This window comes from Kryptolebias marmoratus, linkage group LG8 (assembly GCF_001649575.2).
Source record: "Kryptolebias marmoratus isolate JLee-2015 linkage group LG8, ASM164957v2, whole genome shotgun sequence".
Taxonomy (NCBI): domain Eukaryota; kingdom Metazoa; phylum Chordata; class Actinopteri; order Cyprinodontiformes; family Rivulidae; genus Kryptolebias; species Kryptolebias marmoratus.
In genome coordinates, this window is record NC_051437.1 from 11,858,119 (window position 1) to 11,872,953 (window position 14,835).

Below are 14,835 nucleotides of genomic sequence, written 5' to 3' on the forward strand. Positions count from 1 at the left end.
CCATTCATGTTAGATGGATTTGAGATTCTACATTACCCTTAAGTGTATCTGTGATTATTATTATTCTGTGTTTCTGTGTTGAACATGTGAAGGTGTACTTTGAACTTTGCCTGCTGCAGATCATCACCAGCTCCTCATGACCCTAAACAGTATTTAGCTGCTGCAGAATATGGATGAATGAATTACTGTGATTATAACCCCACTTGGCAATTTTAAAATAGTATTTTCTAGTTTTAAAGAGGTAAATTATTCTTTTAATACTGAAGATTCACTTTATTACAGTAAATAATGTTTAAATATGCAAGATTTAAATAAATCACAAAAGAAAAACAGATTGCCAGTAATCTCATCCTAAATTCTGGATAAAACCGTTTTTTTAACCATATCATTTATTGTCATTACATGTAAAAACAACCTTTATTTACCAGTTAAAAATAGATTAAAAAATGAGATCACATGCAAAATGAAAACTAAAACTTGAATTTCATTATGGAAAATAACTGTATTTTTACAGCATTGCTAGTTTCAATATTTTGGTGTTTTTATTTTCTTTCATTCCAGCTGCCTGAATATTGGCTTTTTTTAAAAACACTGAAGTTATTATGCCAGTCATTATAAATTAAACACTTATCAATTAAAAGTTACTGTTTTTTATTTTTTGCTTAGCTTTTGTGTGTTATTAAATAAGTTAGCACAGAATCAGCTGCCAGAGGAAAGCATGATTATTTCACAGTTTGCCAGCTGTAGATCACTATATCTCAGGGACTCTCAATGGGAAGAGTCTATTGGCTCTTACATTGTAAAAGATAGTTTATCTGAAGTCTTTTTATTTAACGATACCTCTGTCACCAGACCAAACTCAGACATACCAAAGTATGTCTGCTTGTTCCCCAGGTTAGTCATTTTGCACAATGCTTGAGCAGTGTTGAGAAATAGAAAATAGAAACATTAAAATTTAGTGACTGTGTTGTGTGAGTGTGTATGTGTGTGTTTGCCTCCTAACTGATTTTAAAACCTGTTCAATTATATGTTTTATCTGATTATAGTTCATACCGGTGCTGTATAAAATCTTTCATGCTCATGCAGCTAAAGTTGCAGCAGAGGTCTTCTTACCTGTAGGCATTTTTAAAAAAATCTGTTTCTGAGTGTTCCCATGAGGACCCATTCTATCCCCAAACTCTTTCTAGTTTGAAGGCTTATGTTAAAATAGCTGTCTAAAAAAAAACTGGTAAGAATCCCTGAGCAGGGATGCGTTACTGATGCTTTAAAGGCTTGAAGATGGGGAAAACTTCTCTATAACAGAGCTGAAAGCTTTGGGGATATTGACAAAACTGCATGGGAGTGTTGCTGAGTGTACTGTTGAGCATAGGGCAGTTTAGGGAATAGCACTGTCTGCACATTGCAGTGTGGCCATATGTTCACATTTTGATTCGGACCTCCACAGGGAGTGTGTGGAATAAATGAGAAATCCTCTGCTGTAGGTCTGTTGTCTTTCAGAGTTATGTGCAAGAGGAAAAACGTGATTGAGGTCAAATAAGTATGAACTAACGTGCAAAAGCATGTATCTGCTAAATACATTATGGTCTCAAGTAATCTATCTAAATCAGACAGAGAATATGTCATGCTAGGCCATTCTGAGTTACAGCTCATGCATATTTTCTCTATTTCAGTGCTCATGCTTGTTAGGCCAGTGCTGTTAGTCTTGGAAATGGGTTAACTGTTTGGGCTGCTGCAAAAGGTGAGGGTCAAGTGATGGCAGGCCTTGTTTTCATGTTCCTGTTGGGAATCCTGTCAAAGTGCTCTAGGGAGACGTGATTTAGGTGCAGAATGAGTCAAACGACCAGAGGCTTGGTATGAACCCCATAAGTCTGTCTCATTTAAAGGGGAATGGGGACTCATTCACTGGGAATAGTTTAATAATTTACAATGGCCTTAAACTAATCTGTTTCAAGCACCCAGATGGTATTTATATTGAGCAAATGCTCAGATAATTGAATGGAGTAATTTACTCACTACTGTTGCTCGGTGTCAGAGAATCCCCTTGCTGAACCGACCCTGGAAAAGACATAAAGTGAAGCACTAAACCACCGGGAAAGGGATTTCAGAAATAAACACGCTGCTGTAAAGTTATAGTGCAAGTGAAATATCTTACTGAATACCACAGAAATCTGGGAGCAGTAAGGCTATTATTTATAGCTGCATATTTACCTCTGAGTATTTGGATTGGATTTGTATGATTTATTAGCGCATGTATATTGCAAGAACTATTGGGCTGTCTTCACTTTTTATTGCCCTGCACTGTGTTGTACCTTTCTTCATGTTATGATGTGTGTCATGAAATGCCACAGGCCATCTTTCCAGCATTCCTGTCTTTTGTGGGCAGAACTGAGCAACCAGCCGAGGAGCTAGAAAGGACTGGATAATGGTAGACACAAGATGGGTCCTCTGACCCTCAGGTTTGTGTATGTTTCATTAAGAGGAACAGAAGGTCAGGTATTGAAAGACAGAGGGGAAAAGGCACGGAAAAGGTAAGAAAATAAGGAAGTTATACAAAAATAAAAGACAGACAGAGCCACAAAGAGGGACAGAGAAAGAGAGGAATACACAGGGACAGACAAAAAAAATGTACAACTTGTTTAACAGGCATGTCCCTCCAACTCTGATCAAAGCTTCCCATCAGCCTTAGGGGCATCTCCATCAAGCTGCAAAAAATTCCACCAGCCTAGAAATCATTTTAACACCTCTCCACTGTAGCCCTCACATTCATTTGTCCATGCATAGACTATAGTGAATACATCTTGCTTACTGCACATGAAAGCACCTGTTTCCAAAAATTCCCTCTGCCCACACCTGCTACATTGTGCTTACATTCTGCTAATGAAAGAGAATGGAGAATGATTTGCAGTTGGCGGACCGGCCCATGCTCTCAGCCTCATCTAAAGCAAGACACAGGACTGAAAGCTGCACCTGAAAGTTAATGATAACTATGGCAGAGACCACAGACTGTTCATATCAGATTTCATGCCTATGCCTCCTCTTTATATATACAAAAATAATGTGCTTCAAAAGGCCTCTCATCTTGTATTTGAACAAATCTGCATATATGTAGGCTTACAGATTATAGAAACAGTGGCTGTGATTTTGAAGTGGCTCTTAAACAGACTGCAGGATTTGCATTACTCATTTAGGAAATGAATAAATCACAATGGCAAAATGCCACATCCCCTTTCCCACTTTTATTCAATTGTCATATTAAGTTCACAGACTGGGGGCTTCACATTAGTCAGTTGACCACTATGCAGCTGGCTTTTTGTTGTTTGAACTATACTCAATAGGAATATTCAGCTATATTTAAATTCCTCACAGTTTTACCATCAAAGGTGGGAAATCAAACAATAGTTGTCTGTATAGCTCTAAGCCCAGAATCTTCCTGATCCCTGCATGTTCCATTGTTCCAGAGTTGTCAACAGGTCTTTGAATCTATCATCACCCTTTGCCTTGTGCAGTTCCACAGGATATCGGGGCCAAACCAGGAAAAGCCTGCACGTCACATAATCCTGAAGAAACATCTGGGACCATATCCTCATTCTCCATGAAATTCAAATTTTCCACAAATGGATAATTCATATTTTCCTACAAGCTACTCCAGCAGGTGATAAGAGAATCTTTATGTCTTGAGTGACTATTCAGACACAGAAGAAGGTCTCTGGTGGCACATGAAGAGAGAATAATTTAATAGATTTTATGACGATTGCTACCACACTCTGTGGGTTCTTTTCTTACCCTTTGCACTTTCCCTCACTCTCTTTTCTCAGAGTAATTTGCATTAATGGGCTCAAAGTGGAGGGAAGAATACAAAAGTGAAAATCCAAAATGCAGCTAAACCGGTTCACTGGGAGGAGAGAGACTCACACAGAGAGATCCCTGCTGATTTTAGTGTACAGGACATGCCTTGCATCCCAATGGCTAATGAAAGCATCATTATCAGGAAGGCAAGATGACTGGCCCCCTTAGAATATGCTTACAGACAACTTAGAGCGATGCCGCTTGTCTCTCCTACTTTATTTTAGTGCCACGCGACCCAACTTCCTGGCTGTTTACTGCTCCCTCAGCTTGAGTTTATTTGAGGATTTTGGATACAGTAATATAAAGTGACATAATAAAGCACCATGTGTACAGTACAGTGACAATGCTCTATGGGAGTTCGGCAGATGGATGCTGTTTTTTTAAGAAATAAGAGCTCCCATGGCTTGCAGCTTTTGTAGCTTGGGCTGATTTAGATAATGGCTGTCCTTGTGTTTATCTCAGGCAGTCTTTGCTTCTAAATTAGACACTAAAGACATGTTCTCTGAAATGTGTTTGTGTGTTTGAAGTAAAGTGTTTTAGTTTTTTTGTTGTTTTTCAGCAGAAGTGGGCTTTTGTACAATATATTTTTAAGTTAAATATTTTCCTTCTGTACCTTAGCTTGATTGTTTACTTCATTTTCTAAGATTTATGGATGACTTATATAAAGCTGTTGGGCATTTTAGTATAAATTGGAAAATATTTGGCACTTGTGTTTTAAGTGCAGTGCTAAATTAGATGTTATAAATCTAAATTCCTCTTCCATACCGCAAAAATTTTAGGGAGCAACATTTTTAACCCCCCTGTGGCTTTGGGTCAAATTGACTCGAAGTTACCAGGGTTTCTGCACCTCTCTTCACTCTCTCTTTTAAGGACTTCAGGAGGGTTAAATGACTCATGCAAATTTATTTATGGAGCCTGTCAGGGGTCGTGGTAGGAATAAAACTTGTTTGATTTATTAAATTATTTAGCAAGCACTAGATCCATCGTAACCGTTATATCTAATTCATACCATAACAAATCTGTGTAGTAAGTGTTATGATGTGGGGTTGCATCAGTTGGTCAGATCTACGTTAAATGATGCCATGTGCTTATAAATGTCAACTGACTGAATGGTTTGCTATTTATATTTTTTTTTCTGTACAAAATGGGCATTCCAAGATGACAATGCCAAGACTCCCATGGCAAAATCCTGATGGAGTGATTCATGGATGTCCTTTAAAAGACTTTACATGGAAATCCATTTTATTAATATAATTATTTGGAAAAACATGAATCTAAATATGGCTACAAATAAATGCTCCGTTACTGCATAAATTTACGGAAAGGGTGAGTTGGATTTTAAAAATATAATACTTGGTTTTAGTTTAAGGAAAGTTCAGCAGTGCAATGTGAAAAGACTAAAAGCACAAGAAAACCATGTTTAAATAGCAAAACTAAACTTTTCCCCTTTAGCCATACTGTATTGTAGATCCTCTGTGGCAAAGTCTCATAAGGGGATATAGAATCACTTCAGATATTTCAAAGCAACTATAAGACGTCTATATATATATAAGAATTTTAAGAGGTCAGTGTTCGCATTGGGAGGAATGGTGCTGTAAAATCATCAATAAAAGATCATGATACTGGTCTTTTTAAAATACTTGTCTGGACTTTAAACCTTCATTCAGTTTCATTTTTCAGTTTCATCTGTTTACTTCTGGAAAATAACCAAGTAAATTGTATAACCTGGATCTCTATAATTAAAAACAAAAAAACTGTTGTTTGCATTCATTAGTTGGGTATTGTTTGATGGCACAATAGTCAAGGAGATAAGAGCTGCTCTCTGAAGTTTTTTTCAGTGATGTTTTCAGAACATTGTGGTTAACTTGATGACAAAGATATAAAAAAGGGGGACAACAACTGCAAATCTGAACAAGAAAGAAATCGACTATCTCCAAATTGTTCCTATGATTCTTTTTAAAAAGACAAGATATTGTTAGACTATACTAAACTTTGATGTGCTTTTTATGAGATGTTTGCAGGACTTATTTATCTTTTGATGTTTTAGACTTTATGTTACTCACTTTATAGTTTGTTTTAGATATTCTTACGTTCAACAGCCTAATCATTAGCTTCAGTCAATTTGCCTCGTAATCTGAGTACTTTTAGAGCTGCTGTAAAAGGGTGAGCCTGTAAGAAGATGGTTATAACTGAAGGAATGATGGATGGAGCCAAGTACAGGGAAACTCATGAGGAAAATCTGTTTCAGTTTTACATTGAGTTGAAACTTAGTAGAAGTTTTACCAAAAAAACAACTGTTGTGCAAGGTCAGACAGGAAGATTTATTAGTGTTGAAGTGACCAAGTCAAAGCTTACAGTAAATCTTAATCTGACCCAGAATGTGTGGTATGACTTGAAAGATCACTGTAATCCAGTAGCACCAATTTTACTTTTGAAGGAGCTGGAACAAATACCAAAAAGGGTGAGTACTTAGACACTGCACTCTGAGATGAAGTCAGCTGTTACACTGTGAAAAAAAAGAAAAAACAAAAAAGCAGGGAACAATGAGCTTTTATTCACTGACTGGTTCAAGGTTGTTTAATCACCCTGTGAAACAAATCCACATGAGACTTTCCAGTGTTTGCATAAAAAAAATCAAATATATCAAAATCAGCTGTGTTTACAAAAATGAAGTTTAACAAAAAACAATGTTTTTGAGAACAGTTTTTCTTTCTTTTTTTTTTTGATGAATCAAAGGACAATCACTGCTGCATTCTAGTGACTTTTACTTTATTAAGCAGTGGAACTACAGAAAATCATTTGGTACTCTGAATTTGTATGAAACATTAAGTTACTTTCCCTTGAACCAAGTTGTTCAAGTGGATGCTTTGAGTTGAAACTTCACTCACAGCTGGACTTTTGAAGTCACCTCAGTGATCTTTGGTCCAAGATATTTTTGGAACGTCTAGTGATGAACCTTTTCTCAGAATTCTTCTGAGATTTACTGACTTGTGTTTTCTCTTGAAGAACTTCTCAGTGTGACTACTTTGTTGACTCCCTCGCTGCAATTACTCATCCTTTTTGATGACAAAGAACCCGTTGTTGCTCCATACTCCTCCTGAGAACCTTTCAGCTCCATCGTTCTAGGCTCACCTGCCTGCCCACTCTCCATCTTCTGCTCTATTCTCCTTGTCATATCTGTCCTACTTGGGGGTCCTGGAACTCTTTCATTCTCCCCAACCTGGAACAAAATCAGAATCAGAAGCATTGTCTTGTGAAATAAAGCTTTTACCTTCCACCTTCTGTTACAGTCCTTACAGTCAGCCACCTTAGGGGTCTCTTATTAAACAATAACTAACATAAAATAAAATGAGCCATGGGAAATGCTGCAGCTCATTTTGAGATTAAAAAGTTTGACTAAAAACAAGTGGTAAAAATAAAGGATGTCAAACAGAGGAACTTGGCTGAGCTGTTACCCACAAAAATACAAGGTCCTATTGTGTAAAGAGACCATGACTTCACTAAGCAGCTATAGAAACTAGTCTGCCAGTCAGAAACAGAACAATATAAAAAACAGAAATAGCTAAAAAGGCCAGAAAGAGGCCAGACTCCATTGTCCTTTTTTTTTCTTCTTTTTTGTCAAGTTTAGGCCTTATGTGCAAGGCGCTGTTCAAACCTCCTGCTATTAGTAAGATGTAGGTAACAGACTGACCTGCATTCACACAAGACCAAGGTAAATAGTCAGTATGACTTTGTCAACCCTTTTTATTTAGTAGATGATTTTTAGGTAAAGAAAGCACAATGAAAGAGAGCCAAGCTCAGGTTATGTGAAGCATTTTGGTTCAAGTAAAAAAAAACAACTATTGAACTGACATTTGCTCAGCTTTTCTTTTGATAAAATTTCTCATATTCTTAGGCTCAAAATGATGTTTGATTTGTATAAAAGAAGAAAAAGTAAAAAAGAGAAGATGACTCAGTAAGTCTTCAGTTTGGAAAGTAATATCTTGTAGGGCAAGCTCATAAAATGACCTAAGCCCTGTGCTGGCATTTATATTTTTACATAAAAACAAGTGTAACACACTACTTGTATAACAAAAGTATTCTAAAAGCTATTGAATAAAGAACTTATGGCTTCTAAATTAACTTTAAAAAAAAACTTTGTCACAGACAGAGGAAATATTTTATGCATTTATTCACTTTTTAAAAAAAGCTACTGTGGAAGTTGTACACTATTGTGCACCTACACCTGTCACAATTTTTAGAATTACTCAAAATGTTTAAAAATCTTCTGAGTGATTTCAAAGCTTACTGTGTGCTTGTATGTCTCACAATAGTGCTGTTTTAATGGTTCTTCATTGCAAACAAGTTCAAACAAAGGTATATGAACAAGAAAAAAAAAATATTAAAATGTTTTTAAAAAACTTTGCCATGTTATTTAACAGCATTTTAATTTGTTTTTCACTATTTCTATAAAATGCTTTTGATTATTTTTCTCTTGTTCATTTGGTTTTGTTCTTCTTCTTCTCCTTTTTTTTTTTACAAATACATACCCCCTATTTAATTTAGAGACACTAATTGCAATGTCATAAAACCTGCTCACTCCCCAAAATTCATGAAGCAATAAAAAAGCTTTGCACAGTCTTTCTCTCATATTAATGGGTAATGTGACCATAAACTTTTGTCAGCAAAACTTGTAACCAGCTGCTGATTACCACGTGTGTTTATTTACCCACAAAATAGCAGAACTGACTGAAAACAGATCAATAATGACAGTGTCCGTAGAAGAGCTGTGTGGAATAGAAAAGTCAGACAGTTTTTGATGTATTGGTGCACAATTATGCTCAAATTTGTATTGAGATAAAAAAAAGAAAGGTGTCAGGATCTGTGTTTTTGGTGTTTACTGTTTGCTGTTTTTCAGTTCTGATGCTGTTTGTCCTCTGTGTTTCCCTGCTGTTTTGAAATCTCGTGTGTTCCCTAGTGTTTCTCTGCGCCATCAAATTCCTTTTTCCTCAGTAAGCTCCTTCTTTCAGTCATGCTCCTCATCTCACACCTGTTCCTCATATTCATTAACCTCAGCTGTCACCACTCACCTCATCAGACCGAGCCTGTTCATTCTTTTCATCCTCACTTCTTTGCAGTCAGTCTGTTTGTTCCATCCCCTGTCTGGCTGTCTGTATGTTCCTTGTGGTTTTGGTCATTTTTGTATTTTCCTGCCTCACCAGCATTTTTGTTCTTTTCTTATTAAAATCACTTCGTGCATTGCGTCATCAAGTGACTCTGCAGCCTTGGGTCCTACCTTACCACGAAAAAGTGCTTTGTTTCAATTGAGTGTAAACCCACATTTCTGAATAGCATATCAGTATATACGGAAGTCCACTGGAGTAAACTATTTCAAACTGCACCATTTGATATAGTTTGGGACAACTTTTTAATGTTTGATTTCATAGTCTGCAATAAATACATTTTAAGGCATGAAGCCTTGCTTGCAACTTAAAGTGGTTCATTGCAACATAAAAGTGTGCTGAAATAGGCCACATTTATTGTTGTTTTGCTGCAGACTTTTACAGAAAACAGTTAATGTCTGTGCACTACTGTAGACTTTTCACAAGAGGGGGAAAGCAAACATATGTCACATTTTGGGTTCTTGTGTGTGCTTAGCCAATGCATCCAATGATGAGCCTAAGCTGCAGTGATTGATGGATGGCATCTGATGCTCATGGATGGATGAGTTTGGCATCACAGACATTTTCAGTTACAGCCGGAAAGCGAGGTTGACCGCCATCAGAGGGGGACTCAGCCCCTTGGAGAGACGTCAGTAGTGTGGTGGTGGGATTCAAACGGCTCCGACGAGTGTGTCTTTAAGTGCGTGTGTGTGGAGTTTTCCTGCACCGGCTGAAAGGAGGGGTTGGAGTGAGTGACGCTGGCTGCGCCTTGGTGCTGAGCGGAGCGCTCACCTGCAGATGAGAGAGCCGGGGAAAACTCGGGGCAGAGCTGCAGCACACTCACGGAGCGCGAGGAGGAAGCAGTCCGACCAAGTGAGGGAGGAAACTAAACACAACGGGAAGGAAGAATACCGAACCGAGCCTGTCTGTCTCTCTCTCTGGTTCCATCCTCGTCCAGGCAGCTTTTGGACTCGCCTCGCTCGCCACAATGAGAACTGACTTCGCTGTGGTCCTGGCAGCAGCCCTTCTTCTTCACACATTCTGGGTGAGGGTTTTATTTTATTTGATACAGCTTTATTTATTTATTTATTTTTGATAAGCTCTAAAGAAAAGTCCTGCAGTCAGACAGAGTCGTTGCGGTGTGCTGCAGCACCGAGCGCAGCGCTCGCTCGTTATTTTCCTCCAAGTCCTCCACGCTAATTGGTTCCCTAATGGATTTCCAACAAATAAACAACAAATAAAAAGTAACACTTAAGGACTTAATGCTGTCTACTTTGTCAGGGTTTTCTCTAAATCGCTGCCGTTTCATTGTCGGACAGCAATACCCTACACAAGTTCAATTACGCACTGTCTATTCACCAGGGTGATGCCTTAATTTCCTATCAAACTAATTTAATCATCTGGCTTAATTCAACTTCGTCTGCCTTCATTTGTAAGCCAAAAGCAATATCTTGTAAAAAAGTTCAACTTTGGAGTTTTTTTTTTCTTGTGGTTTAATCAATAAAACCTAAATGAAGTCTGTGCCTGTGGGATTTCCCTAATGGCACTCCAAGTAGTCCTTGCATCGTTCTCTCTGCCGCGCAGAATTAAGCTTCCGCCTTACTTACTATTTGGATAATAGCATGGAAATGTGGTATTCTCGCCTTATTCGTTGCCAGCATTAGATATTCTAAGCCATCCTTTAAATTTCAATCCACCCTGCTTGTCTATCGTCTGCATTCATGTGTGTGTGTTGGGCACATATAGACCTGTGGTGGGACCGATCGTTTAATTTGACCATCACAGAGCACCGAACGTTGGGAGCAAAGTTGTCTGCAGACAGTTTGACTCAGTGCACACACTCTCAAACACATGCACTCCCCCTCCACTCAGTCATTTGAACCCCCTCTGCTAACTTAAAAACGGTATGAAGGGAGAAAATTATGCTGCATTCATGCAGTTTTCTTTGATGTGTGTGCTCTGGGTGTCTCACTTAACCCTGAGCAAAATACTTAAACTAAATCTGTCCTCATTTCATTTTGCTGCTTTCTTTATGGAACCAGTTATACGGCACATTTTTTTATTACTGACACTGGACTGAGGGACGATTTAATCAGCAGTGTGCCTATAGCAGGAGTATGAAACTGATAAACTTGTTGATTATTTTTCTGCTTACTGCTGTTTTATATGCGGCTTTGTTCCAAGGCGCATGGCCAACAAGAAAAAAAAAAAAGAAATCAATGGAATCTATGTTTATTGATGTCTTCCACTGTATTTTTATTTCCTTCCAGAGGAATAATGCGGAGCATGCCTCCAAAGGTCCCTGTCGGCCTGGCTTCTCACAAAGCTTCTACTCTGTGCTGATTTCAAGGGATGTACTGCAAGGCCAGGGCATAGTTAAAGGTAAGCCCTTTAATTGGCAAGTCAGGAGTTTTACATTTTGTCACGAATATTTACTGGTAAAGTAAAAGACCTCCCTCCCAGTGGAAAACCTGGCAAGGGAATACAGAGTCGTGTTTCCTTTCAGTGGCACGGTGTGTAGTTTTCACAGCACTGAAGCATTTCTTGTGGTAAATTTATTTCACTCTGAACAAAGAAACATAATTGCTGTGGTGCAAACATCTAAAGCTGAGCATAATGTCAGAAATTTAAAAGAGGAGCAGCTCAGACCTGTGTTTTTACACCACACGAACAACTCACAATTTTGTTGATTTTTGTTTTAGTTTTTAGTCCAAAAATGTGTACAGCTAAACCATCATTTATTATTGTTTCAGATTTATGCCCCAAATGTGCCTTTTTTACTTTTTCCAACCCTTTCACTCCCTTTGATAGTGTTAAACCTCATATGTGAGTGTTTTTGTCATCTTTGTTTCTCTTTATTTTACATGCTATAACCTTCACAGTACAGAATCTCACCAAGCTGTATGTGAATTGCTTCAATTACACAATGAACCAATCAAGTCTGAGGGCCCAATAGTGCAGGAAATGGAATTGACATCCTGTGTCTAATCTGGCGGTACTCCTGCCAATGCGGGCTAATTGCAATTCTCTATTGATCCTGATGTTTTTTTTTCTTTTTTCCTCATAGCTCGAGCTGAATTGTTTTGCTGTGGGCAAACAATGGCTCTCTTTTTTTTTTTTTTTAGGTCTGCTGTGTCTCCAGCAGCTCTGTGGTGTATATATTCTTCTCATTCTCTTTGGCTTGGTAAAGCTACAGCTGTCAAGACTCTCTGTCCCCTAACTTTCCACTTACATAAAAAAGGCATTTTAAACTAAGGGTGCACAGCCCATAGGGGCATATTTAACATTTTTATATTTTGTATTCATACGTGTGCTTGTTTGCCGAAATATCACACTGACAGAAGGCTTCGGCTTCATTTGAGTGTTTCATTAACTTCAGCATGCTGTGTCCCGGCTGGGTGTGGGATTGGATGTGGGACATTGTCACTTGTAGCGAGCTTTGCTCTTGGCGTGGTAGTGATGTCTTCAGCCCAGCAGGGGGTGTCAACACAATCACAAATAGACAGAATGAGCCATCACTGCTGCACAGGAGGAGTCATTTATTCCAGACAGCATTATTTATCCAGTTTGGTCTCCGGGAGATGAACTCATCCCACCATCCCACATAACTAATCTTTAGTAGTCTAACATGCTTGTTTTCAATTTTCTTGCAGCAGAGAATTGCGTGTGCGTGTTTGTGTTTCAGCTACAGACATCAAGAAACCATAAAAATAAGACACAGATTTATTCATATATTTCCTTAAAATCACAATTAAATCATACGCTTTATTTATAATTTATCATTTATTTTGTCCAAGTTGCTTGAAAAATTCACTCACTTATCTTTCCTCACAGCTGCAGTGTCATCTTTGTGTGAGAGCGCAGCTGTAGTGGCCAGGCACCCGCACATATACTGTATGAAATACACACTGATTCAGTGTGATTTACCGTGCTCAGGCAGTTGATTTATAGTTAAGAAGGGTGTCACTGAAGGCAGGCAGGAAGCGGCTCTGTAAGGGCTTTAATAATAACATTGTTTAACCCAAAACCGTCAGATGAGGGAAGAAGTAATGACACCCACTCGTGCACACACGCACGCACACACAAATATAAATATATTCATGTTAGCCACCAGGGCTAATAATGGAAAGGACAGAACTAGGACCTTGGCCGTGATGGGTAGAATGCCTGGGTCTAGACAGGAGGTCATCGGGGAAAAGGAGGGTGTAACTTTCACACTTTATCATTTTCAGCCACTCTGATGGGCCATATTTGCCTGAAACATGAAAGGCTTGGTTTGTTTTTGAAATCATTGCAGCAAATAAATCAGTAGGGCCAAAACTTTATCTCACAGCACAGTAATATTTCTGAGATCGTTTTTTTCGTGTGTGAAATAGCTTTTCATTTCCTCTTTGATTCTTGTGTTTTATCTTTCTGCCAAACACAGCTATTCATGCTTTCTTTATTTTTCTTTTCTTTTTTATTTTTGCTTCTCTGTTAAATTCAGTAGTCATTTACATGTTCGGCTCCCTGACGAGTAATGTAGAGGTTCACTTTATTTTCGATTGATCCTCTTTAAGTGAGCAGCGATGCTAATTTAGATCAATCCAAAGAATCCAGCATATCATTGCCAAGTGGTTATTTTTTCCTTTTTACTGATAAACACAGTCTTTCAAACACATTTGCAAAATCTGCAGGTGGATTTCAAGGTGTTAAGCTCAACTTCCTGCTTCATTCAGAGTTTCAAACACTCTTTATGTGTGTCAGATATAAGCTTCATGCATAGTGGTACAGAAAATGACATCACAGGCAAACACATGATAAAGCTATTCATATCAAAGTTGGTCACAGTTAATTAGTTTGCAAGCAAGTTGGAAAACAAATCCCTGAAAATATATGTCGTGTGGTATGAAATATGTGCACATATGCTTGTATTCTTGGCCCTGCCTAACAGAGAGGCACATCTGAGAGGATGGTATTTTAGAACCTGGTGTCTTTATTCAGTCTTTGAATATACAGCATTTAACATAAACATAACAATAAAATTATAGCTTGTTTGGAAAAAAAACCTCTTTCAATAGGAGCCGTTTGACAGACTTGCAATCAAACAGGAGTATATATATATATATAGAGAGAGAGAGGTAACAACCATAGCAGAGGTAACAAATGTCTAACCAAGGTTACATATAAACAGCCAAAGCCCTACGGGTTAAGGTGTGTGTGTATATATATATATATATATATATATATATACATATATATACCTCTGCCAAAGAGGTTATGTTTTTGGTAGTGGCAGTCTGTTAGCAAGACTGCTTAAAAACTAGTGAACAGATTTTAATGACAATTTCAGGAATTGTTGGGGTTGTCACAAGAAACAGTTGATTCAATTTTGGTGATCTGGATCGGACAATTTTTTTAATGACACTATGGCCTTGGATGTTTGTGCTCTCCTAGTTCTTCTAATAATGTGTGCATCATTTGCAAAAAGGTAGGTTTTTGTGTAATTCTTTTATCAACAAATTAGTTGCCATGTTTTAACATTGCCAGACAATAAAAAGAAAGAACAAGAAGCAGGAATATTACAAGGCAAAGTGATGAAGCTGATTTTTAAAATCACTTTAGCAATGCTTAGTACCTCAAGGGAAATTGTTATTTATGTGATTAGAAAGAAAGCTACAACAAAAAGAAAATATAAATTCAAAAGACACAATCAATAACACCTAAATAAATAGAAATAAACAAGGCCATTGTTGTGGACAGGAAGGACCTCCCATACCATATTGCAGTGGAGCGGATAATACTATTAATTGAAAACACTCTGTTATTTGTTATTTATCAGTTTTTAATGTTGTTTAAAAAGTGTGCA

At 37.8% G+C, this 14,835-nt stretch overlaps 1 protein-coding gene across 1 annotated transcript in view; it reads left to right on the forward strand.

The window, feature by feature from the left end:
* The first annotated feature begins 9,666 nt into the window (after positions 1–9,666).
* Positions 9,667–14,835, forward strand: part of LOC108232100 (cadherin-4) — a 279,879-nt gene continuing 274,710 nt past the window's right edge. The window contains exons 1-2 of the mRNA XM_017409681.3: positions 9,667–10,032; positions 11,258–11,369. Coding sequence (XP_017265170.1) covers positions 9,976–10,032; positions 11,258–11,369 — 169 coding nt within the window. The 5' untranslated portion in view covers positions 9,667–9,975. The remainder of the gene's footprint in view (positions 10,033–11,257; positions 11,370–14,835) is intronic.